The 16,128-nt window shown below is 37.8% G+C and overlaps 1 protein-coding gene across 1 annotated transcript; it reads right to left on the bottom strand.

The window, feature by feature from the left end:
- Positions 1–2,934: 2,934 nt before the first annotated feature.
- Positions 2,935–6,386, bottom strand: dlx3b (distal-less homeobox 3b). The gene is made up of 3 exons (XM_058407228.1): positions 5,844–6,386; positions 4,341–4,525; positions 2,935–3,926 (listed from the first exon to the last, which is right to left on the bottom strand). Exons 1-3 carry the CDS (start codon positions 6,178–6,180, stop codon positions 3,654–3,656), a joined length of 795 nt encoding a protein of 264 aa, XP_058263211.1. The 5' UTR covers positions 6,181–6,386; the 3' UTR covers positions 2,935–3,653.
- Between the last annotated feature and the right edge of the window lie 9,742 nt (positions 6,387–16,128).

Genomic DNA, 16,128 nt, shown 5'->3' with positions numbered 1-16,128 from the left:
AAATCTGAGATTATTGTGTATGTGAGCTGCACAAATTGCTCAACGGTCCTGCTTGACAGCTCATGGTTTCTCCTGGCCACAGTGACCCTGACTAAAGCACTGAACATCTGTGGTCAGTGTGTTTGGTCATGACTAGTCATTATTTTTTTTTCTCTTTTTTTCCCACGTATTTCGGCAGCATATCTTCAATAAACCATGTTTGAAATGACATCACGTTACAGAGTAACCCCACATTACAGCAGTCTCCTTCAAGTGGTGCTATAATTTCAAAAAACAAATTGTAGCATGATATCATAAATATTTAAAATAAAGAAGTGTATTATTAAAGTTATATTATAGGTTATATTCATTATTATTATTATTATTATTATTATTATTATTATTATTATTATTATTATTGTTGTTGTTGTTGTTGTTGTTGTTGTTATAAAATATTGTTTTTTTATTTTTATTACATTATTTATTTATTTTGTGTGCAGATATTTTGTGTGTATTAAAATAAACTGCATATCATTTTCATTTGACAACAAAGGATTTAGAAAAACCTTATTATCTCTGGAATTATTATTATTATTGTTGTTGTTGTTGTTGTTGTTAATGATGATGATGTTGTTTTGTTTTGTTTTGTCTGAAAAAATGATGTACATAAATAAAATAAAATAAAATAAAATAAAATAAAATAAAATAAAATAAAATAAAATAAAATAAAATTACAGTAGTTGTTGTGGTTGTTGCTGTGGTGGTGGGGCAGTTGTGTTACATTTACCTTGAAGCTTATTAAACTAATTTTCCTGTATTGTTTAGTTGTTTTGTTTTGTTTTGTTTTTGTCTGAAAAAATTATCTACCTAAAAAGGAATTTTGGAACAAATAAATTAAATTAAATTAAACTACAGGTGTGGTTGTTGTTGTGGCGGTTGTGTTAGATTTACCTTCGAACTTATTAAACAAATTTTTTGGATTACGTTTCCTTTTATGTTTTGTTTTATTTTGTTTTGTTTTGTTTTCGGAAAAATGATGCATCTAAAATGGCATTTTGAAAAAATAATATTCAATTCAATTCAATTCAATTCAATTAGTTTTTGTTGTGGTTGTTGTGGTGCTGGCGGTTGTGTTAGATTTACCTTCTAGTTTATTAAACTTAAAGTTTTGGATTAAGGTTTCCTGTAGCAACTTTTCTTTGCATTAGCCAACATTAGCAAATGATAAAAAATCAACATACAAAATAACAATAACAAAATAACTCAAATAAATATTGACGCTTGTGTAAACACACCTGCCAAGTAACCAAAAAATACAATCCAAACAAACAAATAAAAATAAATAAATAAATAAATAAATAAATAAATAAATAAATAAATAAATAAATCCAGCGTGTTATGCGGGATAAGTCACTAGACGCTGGAGTCTAGCTATTTTAATGGTTCATGTTCCTTGTGGGCTTCATTTTACTGAACTATGAAAGAAACAATATACTTAATATTCTTATTTAATAGTCTTTAATTAAGATTAATAGTCTTATTTGGCTTATTACTATAAAAATCACCAACTAATACAAGTGTTGTTTACTTTTTCGATGCTACTAATGATGCATCAATGCTAATTTGCACAGTGTGCACGTGGTATCGCATGTATTGATTAATTCATAGCAACATATTAAATGATTTAACAGACCTCTAAATTATTACCACTTATTAAACTCTGATTTTTTTTAATTTATTTTATTAATCCTGCTTACGCTTTTCGGGCTTGGTTTGATTTTTGTTTGGTTTTTTTTTTGTTCTGCAGTTTGTGTCGTATCATTGTGTCATATGGATTCAAGCAAAGTTTCTTATTGACTTTAGATTAAAGCTCACTTTGCAATATACACTAATGTTTAAAAAAGCACACACAAACCATTACAAGACTGAATGAATCCGTGTTAGCATGCGCCCACGTGCACGTGAATGAGCATTGTTAAGCACTGTTATTTGCATAACCTCATTCTCTTTTTTTCCACCTCTGATGCTTTTGTTTGGTGTTTGTATATGTATGAGCATCTCTCCCCGAGGCTAAGGGCTTCAGTAAATCACCCTTTTAATAAAAACCCAGTGACTCCATCATGTCTACTCGCCTGTCGCCTCGTGCGGACTGCACGCAGACAGACAACCTCGTGGGCTTAAGATCACACACTATTAGTGCTTTTAACCCTGTAACTAGGGCACGAACACTATATAGGGTCAGGGATGCATTGGCACGTATTTAATTAGTCTTGAATGCACATGGTCATTACCCGTGAAGCATACGCATTGAGGTGAAGAGTGGAATTAATACAAACTGTGTTACAATAAAATGGGAATTTAAGTCGAAAAATGAAGTAAAAATTAGATCTGATTTTATTATTATAATATAATATAATATAATATAATATAATATAATATAATATAATATAATATAATATAATATAATATAATTAATATAATATAATATAAGAAACATGATATCGTCTCCGTTAAAATAAAATTATTATTATTATTATTATTATTATTATTATTATTATTATTATTAAACTGTATTTATACAAACGGTAGGTTTGTTTATTTATTTATTTATTTATTTATTTAAAGTCACTAAAGATTTATTGTGATTTATTCTTAAGCACTAACATTAAAAGAAAACCAGTGATAGTCGGAGTTTGCTGCAATTTTCTTGTCTACCGGAAAGCTGGATCTGATTTATACATGCACGAGCCGTGATTGTTAAAAAAAGGGTTAAAAATACTGGCTCGTGCACTTCTTTTCAGGACAGAAGGAAAGTATAAAACAGTGAGAAAGAGCTGTGCAAGAGACTTGCTTTCCACAGCTTTTTCGCTTATAGCACGGGAGTACATCCGTTATAAATCTGACCTTGGGATGAGTAACTGACAAGATAACAAAATTTACACGAGTTCAGATTTGCATTTATTCATCCTGGAACAACATTACAATAAAAGCACGAGAATCCTCTATAAAACGCGGGGGTTTATAAACAATATTGTTTAGTGGTTCCGTTTTCATTTAAACACACATACTCTCTCTCTCTCACACACACACACACGCACGCGCGCGCGCACACACGTACACACATACGTATCTATATACACAACTACATTTTGTACAAACTGATATAACTTATGTCCTGAGTCTCTGAAGCGGTTGTGGTTGGTGTGCCGGGCAACTGCACAAATGTTGGGGACTATTGTATCTTTCCTCATGTAAACACATGTAAAAAATAGTCTATTTGAACATTGCTATCCGTAAACATCAATAAGAATAAGGGATCGAGTAAGTAAAATAATTTAAAACCACGCTATATAACTTTAGGCCTATAGGATCTGCACTGCATAGTCGAGCGCGTGACATATTGCTGCAACACAATGCCATCTTCTTCCTCTCCTGTCCTACAATCTCCTTTGGTCTTCTTTTCTCTTCTCGGGCTGATTAAACATTTTAACCAGTCACTTTGTTTTGCAGAGGGAAAAAATGATCGTTTTTGTTTTTCTCTCTTTCTCTCTCTTTTTTCAGCTTATCTTCGTACGAACAGCCTAGGCGCTCGTGTATATAAAGATTACAAAAATAAAGTCCAGTCCCTTTTTTGTTTTTATTTTATATTAAACTCTTGGAGTGAAAGTCTGTGGTCAGTAGACGCTTTGCGGAGGGCCGGCGTGCTGCTGGTACCACGCGCTGCTGTAGTCTTCCGGGTAGGGCGGAGTCGAAGAGCTGAGCGCGACCGGCGTCACGTGACCGCGGCCGACCGGGTTCCCGTGCGCGCCGGTGTCCCAGAGCGCAGGCGAGGGCGGCGAGTTACACGACATGGAGTCGCTGGCGTTGGGACTGTGCTCCAGCGGCATCTCACCGTTCTTGTACAGCTTCTTGAACTTGGACCTCCGGTTCTGAAACCATATCTTCACCTGGTGGCGCGAGAAAGAGAGGGACAATCAGCTGTGTGTCACTTGTGGGTGTGGCTTTCTATCTATCTATCTATCTATCTATCTATCTATCTATCTATCTATCTATCTATCTATCTACACAGAAACACTGTGCGCGCGAGCATCTACATTCAGTACAAGTAGTATATAATAATAATAATAATAATAATAATAATAATAATGTAATACACCAGTAGGGACTGTTAAATGATTGCCTATTGAAATATTTTTCTATAGCCTATGTGTGGCTTCTCAAAAAAAATTTAACTACTGACAAAAATATATTTAAATAATAATAATATTTTTTTATTATTATGCGCAATTATTAGTGCAGCTGAATTAATGCACAGTAGAAATTCAGTTGTGTTTAGCTGAATGGTGTGTGTGTGTGTGTACCTGTGTCTGTGTTAAGCCCAGTTGTGCAGCCAGTTCAGCTCTCTCCGGGAGCGCGAGGTACTGCGCCTTTTGGAAGCGCCGCTGCAGCGCCGCGAGCTGGTAGCTGGAGTAGATGGTACGCGGCTTGCGCACTTTCTTGGGTTTTCCATTCACCATCCGGACTTCAGTCTCCGGCTCCTCTTTCACTGTAAACAACAACAGCGAGAAATTGTTTTAAAGGCGTTAACTTGGTAATAGAAACCAGTCGAGCTGGGTAGAGCTCCAAAATATGCGATTAGGAATTATTATAATAACACCAATACCATCTTCAAACGCGTTTAATTTCTGTCCTTCTGAAGTTCAACTAGTCCAACTAGTATAGGATGGGTCTAATTGCAAATTTCGAAGCTATTCCGACAGTCATAAGTACAGATAATTAACGCTTTCTGATGATTATATTATAAACATGCGTCAAATTAGACATTCCACAAACTAGCTTGCGTTTAGATCCGAAAACATGACTACGCGTCATGACCTATATATACACACTCATGAACAGAAACTGCATGTGCGAAAAGAGAAAACACAACATCAAATTAACGCAAAACTTACTTTAAAAAAATTGCGATCATTTAAAAATTGGGAAATGTAAATTCCTAATATATTTATTAAGTTAAAGATTTGTACTTATCAAGCTGTTCAAATGCAATCAGCAAAGGCAGTGTGTGTGTTAGGTTATAATCGAGGGCCCGCACATATTAGGCTTTAACTTTGTAAACATTAAGCACTTTATTATTATTATTATTATTATTATTATTATTATTATTATTATTATTATTATTTCACTACTAGAAAAAAATGTGTCTTATAATAAGCATATATTTATCTTTGTTTATTATATGTTTTCAAAATATATTAGAAACATTGGCCTATATTTATTATTATGTATAATTAATTGTTTTTGTTTTTTAAAATAAAGAATACACGAGTAGTGTAGTTGCTGTGGGATGTTGTAGGCTACTCACAAGTATTTATTTCCCATGAAGTCTAGATTTACTGTTTGCAGCCTTCCATAAGCACTGTACACCGATTTAAGAAAGATTTAACTCGTGATAGTCAGAGCCTATAAGGAGTAAACTGGTCGCGCTTACTCGGGCCTCCTTTGGTGCTCTGAAATTACCCGAGCAGTGAGAAATAAGAGGGATATTTTGCTCTTTGTGCAGTTATAGTTTGCACAATAAGATCACCCAATATGTACCCAACTATTTAAATCTATAAAAGAAATCGGACACAAAGCAGGATAATTATATTTTATAATCTCAGACTAATATTTGCTGTATTTTTTTGTGTAAGGCTGAATAAACATGTCGAGATGTTCATTCAACACTCGGCTTTGTGTTGTACTCATGCGTAACGCGCACTGATTACGAACTCCAGTCTGTAACCTCTGTATTCTCTGAAACACGTGTGAAAAAAGTATTCTGTTTAGTCAACAAAAAAAAATGCTCCGAAACGTTTACCTACCTGCGTTTTGGGGCGGTGTGTGTAAGTCTCTGCTGTACTGGCCGTACTGGTGGCGATACGCGTTGCCGTAAGCGTACTCGGCCTTGGCGCCGTAGGGAGACGCGCCGCTCATAGCGCACACGTTAAACTGGTGGTAAGAGGGATTATGCGGCCCTTGTGCGTAAGCCTGACCGGGATAGTAGTCATGGTGGCCCTGGTGTGCGGTGTAGTAGCCCATGTCCGTGGCTGTTGACTCGGGTAGAGTAGGCGAGTCTTTGGAACCCGGGTGGCAGCTCATAGAGCCGGAGAGATCGGCGGAAATGCCGGATAGCTTCCTGTCGTACGTCGCTCCACTCATCGTGGGTAAGAAAAACACTGCGCAAAAAATAATACAATCGCCCTCTGTTATGTCCTTCTTCCGCGACGGGTGTGTGATTTAAAAAACAATAAAGTAGAATGCTGGGCGCCGTTAAGGCGAATCCTTGAAAGGCTGGAACTCTGGAGCTCCTCAACTCTTCTCAGATGAAACTGCTACTCCGTTAATGACAACGCAGCGAGTTTGGGAAAGTAAATTATAGGGCGGCCGGGTGGATACTGCTCTCTGATTGGCTGGAATACTCCCCCCCTCTCTCTCTAAAGGAAGGCAGAGTCTCTTTCACTCCCATACACACCAGTACTGGATATTTTTATAGATCTTTTCAGTGCCAGTAGAATAATTTTTGCATCTGCACTAAATAAAAATGTCTTTCACTAAAACTGGCTTTTTATGCGCCTTTTTTAATCTCTGCTGCCAAATGTTGGGCTTAAAACGGTCAGGAATAAAAAGGATGAAAAGCCTAACACTAGTAGGACGCACATTGCGTCTAACCTTAAACTGCACCAAAATCAAACCAAAATCATTACTGTTACCTTCTCTCACCTTTGTTGCTTTCCAGATCTCTCTAGTAGCTGTGTGTGATTAGAAGTAATAATAATAATAATGGTGGGTTTCTGTTACAAATGGATAATACATAGTTCTACGAACATTTCTTTCTGGCGTTTGTTTCAGTTCAATTTCCATTTACGTGAATATTCAGGAGAACTGGTCTCCTGGACAAGAGACAACACCGTGATAGCTCGTGTCTTTTTCTATTCTTATTCAGAGAGCGTTCCAGACTAGTTTCGTAGTGAAAGACTTCTCAGTTAAAGGCCAGTGGGGCAATTCGTTGTGTGTTCCTTACAACGAGGCACCTGAGGCGTCTTAACCTTTGGCACTGAGATAGCCAGCAGTTCTGCCTTGTAACATGTCATTTTATGCAGACTACTGGGAGCACTGGCAGTACAGTATAACACAGACCATGACCATATCATACATTTGGAAATTAGCTCACGTGACCTGTGGGTCATGGCTAGAGTGCGTTTGTGGGATACAGATTATGGAATGAATGATACATTTATTAAATACATGAAACAGACAGACAAACCAATAAATAAATAAATAAATTATGCACTGCATTAATAGATATATTAATTCTTATTGTATTTAAAACAATTATTAATTTTTAAATAAATTAATAAGTAAATAAATGAACAAAAATAAATAAATAAGATTTATCTACTAAACGGTGCATGTGTATAATAAATTATTAAATACTTAAAAAGTGCATAATTGAATACTTAAATTATTTAAATAAATTTTTTTTAAAAAATGTGTGTTTATATTGCTGAATTAAACTTCAAAAACACAGAATAGAAAACAATGAAATAACTAGACAATAAATTAAAATAATAATTTGCTAATATGACCTAAATCACTGAAGCCAAGAATTTGTTCTGAAATGAAATCTCAGCTTCACACAAAATCTTAGTTTTCTTTATTTTTTAAAGAAAAAATAAAAACCAACGTTTTCAAAACACTTACTTTATATTCCTGTGTTTTGTCCAGCCTTCCTCGGGTATAAACGCTGCTTTATTAATAAGCTTTAATTTTCTTAAGCTTTATAAGCGCAAAAAAACCCAGACCTTCTATTATTTTGCTGCGCATTTGTGGAAAGGTTGCTCGATCATCTGTTCTTGATCGTTTTGATCTGGTTTCTAACGCAACACTGCCTCCTGGTGGTTCAAACTAAAACTCTTCAGCACACACTTCCCCCTTTCACACCGATCCGAATTATTCCCGTCACCGTGACGTCACCGCGAAAGAGTCTGACACTTTTTGTCAAGCCAAATAAAATTACTCACCATTTTTAATAAGAAAGATGAAGGCCACATCTGGTAAAAGTATGGTACAAGTTGTTTGTTAATTCATTCATGAATTTATTCTTTCCAGAGCCTATCCCGAGAGAGTGGACACAACCATTACATTATGACCACCTGCCTAATATTGTTTTGGTCCCCCTTTTGCTGCTTAAACAGCCCTGACCCATCATGCACTGTGTATTCTGACCCCTTTCTATCAGAACCAGCATTAACTTCAGCAATTTGGGCAACAGTAGCTCGTCTGTTGGATCGGATCACACGGGCCAGCCTTCTCCCTCTGATACAGTGGTTTCCTCCTGGTACTCCAGTTTCCTCCCTTATTCCACCAGACTTGAGTTGTAGGTAATTTAGTGTCTCTAAAATGTCCATTTTGTTTGTGCCTTGCGATGGCTATCTCATCCAGGGGTCTCATTCGTCTTGTAGGTACAGAAAACGAATGGAAGTATTCAAGTATATGATGAATTTGTTGCTCTAAACTAACAGGGAAGTCCATCAGGCTACCAAAACCCATATCCACTACTCATACTGAAGCCCTGTTTTTTTTTTACTTAAAGACTTTTAGCCTGAAACTCTGAAAAAAATTCAATGCTATACTGTGATAAGATGAGTGACATAAAAAAAGCAGGTACTTATCTTATATCTCTCAAATATAGCTTAATGAACTAAAATCTTCATTGTAAAATACCAGACTGTTCACTGACCATGAGAGTGGACTCCCTTTCGGTCCTACTTCTCTTTGAGACTAAAACCAGGTTATCTCCAGACCACAGGGATTCCTTTTTTATGTCCACAAAAATAACACTAATATTTTATTATGTTAAATACTAGGGTTTGTATATTGATAATTGTCTGAAACACTGACGCAAATAATGTAGTTATACGTTTAATTTGTATGTAAGCGTTTTTATTTTAATGCTTTCATCATTTGTATATGATTAGTATTACACTGATGTTCTTCAGACTCTTTTCTGTCTGTTAAAAATAAATATATACATCTATATTAGTGTATTTTTCACTGTTATAGCGAGCAGGAGCCGGTAGGTGGCGTATTTGCTGTATAATTGGAGGCAATGTGGCTGTTCAGGCTCACATCTGTTTTTAGCTGTGTCTAAGAGATTCTGTCATACATATCGAGTGTGTGTGAGTGTGTGTGTGGGGGGGGGTATTTGACAGTTTTGACCTAATGAAATTTGTATAGGCCACATGTGGCATTTAACACACACACACACACACACATTATATTATACACACACATAGATATTGTCAAGATATTGTTTTCACACTGTCTGTTGGAGAAAACAACTATATTGCCAAAAGTATTGGGACACCCCTCCAAATCATTGAGTTCAGGTGTTGTTTTTCAGGGGTTTGGGCTCGGTCTCTTAGTTCCAGTGAAAGGAACTCTTAATGCTTCAGCTTCATACCAAGACATTTTGGACAATTTCATGCTCTTTGTGGGAACAGTTTGGGGATGACCCCTTCCTGTTCCAACATGACTGCACACCAGTGACCAAATCAAGGCCCATAAAGACATGGATGAGTGAGTTTGGTGTGGAGGAACTTGAGTCCTGACCTCAACCCCATAGAACACCTTTAGAGGGGAGACTGTGAGCCAGACCTTCTCGTCCAACATCAGTGCCTGACCTCACAAATGCGCTTAAAAAGGAACGGTCAAAAATTCCCATAAACACACTCCTAAACCTTGTGGAAAGCCTTCCCAGAAGAGTTGAAGCTGTTATAGCTGCAAAGGGCGGGACAACGCCATATTACATTCATGTGCATGGAAAGGCAGACGTCCCAAAACTTTTGCCAATATAGCGTATCTCTAAAGAAAACAAAACTCCGGTTTCAAATAATTTGTCCCCTAACAATAAGCAATTAAGTTTGCTGAATACACTCTTAGAAAGAAATTATTATTGGAAGATTCATCATACATAATTATGAGCTCAAATGAATCATATTTATGTATTTTCCCCTAGTTTAATATTACAGTAAACCAAAAATATGACTTTTAATCTTAATTCCAGACATTTTATACCTGAAATAATTTTGTTTTGTTGATATTTTTGCCTAAGTCTACAGTATGTTACACATCTGTTATCTTTTTAACTTCTGTCCATTGTATTTTTCTGGTCATTTGGAAAACTTCATTAACTAAATTTTTGGAAAATCATTTTTAACTGAAAAAGCATTGGTTTCTAGAAAGAACACAACTATACACTGAAGTGTTGAACACTGGAGGTCAGGATACACTCCACTGCTGTTTGTAGCACACAGATGAGATAAACACACACACATTTACACACAGGGGCAATTCGGTGAAGCCGGTCATCATTGTGGCATGTTTTTGGACAGTGGAAGTAAAGTACATAAGTGGTAACTCAAGTAGTAAAAGCTCTAGGTCGTTGACTGGAAGATCGGGGTTCATGTCCCTGCACTGCCAAACTGCTACCTTAGGGCCCTTGACCAAGGCCCCCAACCCACCCTGCTCCAGGAGTGCTGCATCATGGCTGACCCTGTGCTCTGACCCCAACTCTCCAAGGAAGAAATATGTATATGTGACAAATAAAGGCTACTTAACTTAACATTTATGTAAAAGCCTGAAGGCAACTCCTGTGTCCTGAGGTCAGGACTCTGTACAAGTCAATCAAGTTCCTCCACACCAAACTCGCTCATCCATCCTCGCTCAAACAATAATGAGCTATTAAATGAGCTATAAAATGAGGTGTGTTATTGCCCCATGCTCTTTGTGTCTGAATCCATCACAACCCTGACCAGTATAAAACGCCAACAGGAAATCAGCGAACAAAAGGATCTTGACAGATTTGAGCTGAATACCCAATACAGGAGCGTCATGAAGTGGGGCTGATTCCAAGAGTTCGGAAAAGACATGATCTTTAGGACATCTTATGAGGGAAAAAATAATAATCAAGAGGATACAAATTGACCAAAGCAGGAAGCCCAGTGCTCTAACTGGATGATTTGCTGATCACTAATTTTCACAAAAATCTGCCTCAATGGCGCTAGACTGTGATCAGCTGTGTTTGCCAGGGGATGTGTTATTGTGTTATTGCCCTGCTGCCACTGACAAAAGCCTGCTGTAGGGCACATAATAACAACACACAAAGGCCAGGATAAAAATGAATAGTACATGCTCTGATGTACAATCAGGCCTCTGCATAACTAGACCAATAACTTAAGTCCAAGCTATTTCCATGAGCTGGTTGACAGACAAACCACATCACTCCCACAACCAAATAATGATCATTACCTCTCGCTATGCACCACACACAAACACACACACAAACACACACACACACAGTTATTTTATTCCAGTTGTACTCATTAAACATCACCAGAACTGTTTCTGAGCTCATGTGAATTTGTAAAAGCAGATGATTTATTGTTGTCTGTTTAAATAAAATGAGATTGCTTTGCCTGACATGAGGATGTTTGTGTTTTGGCTCATCTGCAGAAAATTATTCACCATCACATCATCTAATAGAAAATATAAAAGTATAATTCAAGACATATTCGTTCTCAAGGCTGCATTTAAGGAATGTTGCAGCATGAAGCTCATGAGAAATAACCCAGTGTGTGTGTCATGTATGTACTGAAAGCCATTTTTACTGGATCATTCTCAAAATTTTCTGAAACAATCACATCCAGAAAACACCTTGCCTTCTTGGAGTCCATGGGGCACTTCTGAGACTGCAAATGATAGGATTTAATTATTTTATTTATGGACACTATTTTTATTTATACAATACATTCAGTTTTGTACAGCACAAACAGATGTGTGTGCACACGCTCATTAATACACCTCACTTCACCTAACTAAACCTTTCTGATTCCTCATCTTGAATCAGGATCTGGTGGATCAGGATGGAGCTCAACTCTATCAAGTGCTAAGGAAATCCCCTTGTTCCTTAGTATTAACTGACACTCTTCTTGTGGCCTGGGGGACTTCAGAGGCTTGAGGTGCTTGATCCACTTGCATATGAGGGGCAGTACTCATCAGAGTCAGAGAAGTCAGTAACGGAAAAGAGTCAGCAGCTACTAAGGGTGTGGTGGAGTGAAGAGAGAGAGAGAGAGAGAGAGAAAGAGAGAGAGAGAGAGAGAGAGAGAGAAAGAGAGAGAGAGAGAGAGAGAGAGAGACCAAATAAGACTGAGAGTGAGAGTCAGAAGCACACAATTGTACGTAATTGTAACTAAGACCCAAAACTTTTTTTAGCAAGACAAGAAGACATGGTTTTTCCAAAGCTGGACCTACACATTATTATATCAGGAAAAGTGGAGAATAAACATCTGGAATTAGGTGATGAACAAGCACATAATGGTGTGATGGTCGGGTGTCCGCAAACATTTGGGCTAGATTTGCTGTCACCTAGCAAGTTCGGTGATAAGCACAGAAATTTTCTAAATTATCATGAGATGAAGTGTCACCTCAAGTTTGCATTCTGATTGGATCAGTGGGAAAAAACACTACAGGAATTTGACAGCTTAGTGGTTAAGTTGTTGGCCTACTGATCTGAAGTTAGTGCGTTCAAATCCTAGGTCTGCTATGCTACCTCTGCTGGTCGCCTGAGCAAGGGCCTCTTAACCCTGAGTTAAAAGTAGCCTGAAAATAAATGAACCTGCACAATGAGCGCTTTGGAATGAGTTAATGGAGTAAGATGTTTTAAAGTTTTGTTTGAAGCAGTTAGCGGTGAGGAAACATGATCATCGTTCCATGTTTGCTGACAGGCTATTGGGAAAAGTCTGTGCTTCTTCATTTACCATGTGTTCAATTAAAAACACCAGATGATCTAGCAAATGGTGTGTGTCTCTGGAAAGGCTGTGTAAGGTCTGGAGATCAGTGTTCTTAAACTGGTGAGAGAGGACCAGCCTTGGGTCAATCCTGTTTAATGCACTCCTGAAGGAGGCCTCAGCTGTTAAAGGATTTAGATAGCAAATGACAGCCAGCTGTTGCCAGATGTTATGAGGTCTCTCTCTTTCTCTCTCTCTCTCTCTTTCTCTCTCTTGCTCTCTCTGTCACATCCTATGTCCCTAGTAAAATGTTTCACTGTGGCTCTCTCAGGTAACAGCAGGTACACAAAATATAATTAAATACACAGACAGATAGTATAATAAACTTTACCATAGTAGCCTTTTTACAGAGAATGTCAGTAGTGCATCACAGCTATAGTATGCATTAGTTAAGATTTCCTCTGGTGGTATTTTCCATTATAAGAAAGATAAAGTTGCCAGTAAGGCACTGCAAATTTACTGTACACAAATGTATACTGCTGTTATATATTTACAGGTGATTTTTGTCTGTGGTGGTGTGGCCATGACCAAGTCATGAAGTCGTGGTTCGACTTCGGGTAGAGAACCAACCTAACCGATGAGGGGTTAACTCTCAGTGCAGGTCCCAAGTCAAAAATGGGAGGGTTGTATCAGGAAGGGCATCCAGCATAAAACATGACCCAAATCAAATATTCAGATCGGATAATCCACTGTGGCGAGCCTGAACTGGAAGCAGCTGAAGGACAACAACATTAATAAGTGATTATTGTACTTTTACAGTATAGGGTAGGAATACACTGCATTGCAGGACACTATGTGCACACACATTGTCCACCCAGTAGCAATGTCATGTTTTTGGGAAGTCGGATGAAACTGGGAAAAACCCAGAGGAACCCATGCAAAACTCCTTTTACCAGACATTAAACCAATGTCCCATCACCCCAGCCTTCGATAACCATTTATTCACACTAAGTTACTCTGAATAGAGCATCTATACACTCAAAGATTAAAAAATGTCAGCTTATTAGCACTGGGATTTAACCTCACAAGCTTTAGGTTTGTAGTTCAATGGCTTAATCACTGAGCCGCTAATTTCCCAGCATGTTCTAATCCAACCGCTGCAGTTTATTCTACAAATCCATATGAAAAGAAATTTGCTAAACTTATTATGAAATAGTCAGATGTTTATCTATTATCCACTAATTTCCGGATGTTGTAAGAATGAGAATTGACATCCAGATTCCTGCTTAAAATTTAAAATATCCCACTGTACATTGTGTTTCTGGAATTTTACTGTAAACCAATCCAGTGCTCTTTATTAATTGTTTACAATAAAATCCTGTTAAACAATTAGAGATGCTTTAAATTTACAACAAAAAATAAAAAGCATGCTATACACAGGGCTCTCTGACTCAGTCAGCATGTTCGTATCTTATTTTCGAACCACTGTCTGTCTTTACTAGACTCCTGACATCCATGAATACTCTCTTTTATGTCTTCCTCTGCATAATCACTGAAGGAAGCATGTTCTTTCTGTCTATCTGTCTTATTCCCCGATGCTCTGGCTGGGAATGCAAGACTCTGAGAACTTCCAACTGCCACCAGACAGAGAAACCAAGCAAAATCAGACGGCTCTCTAGGCAACAAAGCTGCGATACTTAGGAATGCATTAATTTAGTGAAAGAGAGCCACTTATTCTGAAGTGTGGAGAGTAGAAAGGGTGGACATGACACAGCTGGTACGGGAGTCCCACAGAGGCGAGATCTGGGTTCTCTTTTTATTATTCACTTCTGTCTTTGTGTTCAGGATTTGCTTATTATCTGGTGTCTTAGTCAGAGGTGGTCAGTTCCCAGTGGCTGAATTTCTGAAAAGCTGAACTCCTTGCTGTTGTGCTAGAGCTGATAAGAACAGCATGCATCTGAAACAGAACTGACAACAGCATACAAAAGAGTGAATGGCCTCAGATATCACATCACATACCTGTTTAAACCGACGTACATGTGTCATTATGACATGGCAGTACAGCATGATGCACAAAAGCTTTAAAAACATGACCTGTCATTAGAATATAATGCCCCTGCTGTGTTCCCTCCCCGAGAAAATCAGTGTTTCCACTCACTTACTCAGTACTATTTTAGAAACCTTCTCTCTCCATTACTGTGGAAACTACATGTGGTCAGGTTGCCAAGGAAGCCACACCATAGCCAGTGTCTCTGTTTGCTTTGGCTTCAGTTAAAATAAAAAGAAGACCAGATGACCTCGGTTCAAAACATGAAGAAGGCAAATAAAAACGTGACATTGTGGCAGAATTGTTGACAGAAGTAAAAATCCCTATTGGGAACTAAACTGCTATAAAATAAAAGATACATTTGTTTTGTAGAAATAAGATGAGAATATTGGGTTAGAGTTAGAAATTTACAGTAAATGGTAAAACTTGGAACCATGTATATTAAAGACTCAATATTAACTAATCAAGTATAAATAAAATGTAATAAAAGGGATGTAACCCAATACTGATATATAGCTCAGATAGTTCTGAAATAAAATAAGAGGTGGATTATTGTTTATGTTCATCCTTAGTAACTGCCTGTGCAGGTCAAGCACTTGGTTTACATATACAGTATATATATATACACTATATTGCCAAAAGTATTCGCTCACCTGCCTTGACTCGCATATGAACTTAAGTGACATCCCATTCCTAATCCATAGGGTTCAGTATGACGTCAGTCCATCATTTGCAGCTATAACAGCTTCAACTCTTCTGGGAAGGCTGTCCACAAGGTTTAGGAGTGTGTTTATGGGAATTTTTGACCATTCTTCCAGAAGCGCATTTGTGAGGTCACACACTGATGTTGGACGAGAAGGCCTGGCTCTCAGTCTCCGCTCTAATGCATCACAAAGGTGTTCTATCGGGCTGAGGTCAGGACTCTGTGCAGGACAGTCAAGTTCATCCACACCAGACTCTGTCATCCATGTCTTTATGGACCTTGCTTTGGTCACTGGTGCACAGTCATGTTGGAAGAGGAAGGGGCCAGCTCCAAACTGTTCCCACAAAGTTGGGAGCATGGAATTGTCCAAAATGTCTTGGTATGCTGAAGCATTCAGAGTTCCTTTCACTGGAACTAAGGGGCCAAGCCCAGCTCCTGAAAAACAACCCCACACCATAATCCCCCCTCCACCAAACTTTACACTTGGCACAATGCAGTCAGACAAGTACCGTTCTCCTGGCAACCGCCAAACCCAGACTCGTCCATCAGATTGCCAGATGGAGAAGCGC

This window comes from Hemibagrus wyckioides, linkage group LG13, assembly GCF_019097595.1.
Source record: "Hemibagrus wyckioides isolate EC202008001 linkage group LG13, SWU_Hwy_1.0, whole genome shotgun sequence".
Lineage (NCBI taxonomy): Eukaryota > Metazoa > Chordata > Actinopteri > Siluriformes > Bagridae > Hemibagrus > Hemibagrus wyckioides.
Note: the sequence above shows the minus strand (reverse complement) of the source record. Positions and strands in the feature narration are given on the sequence as shown.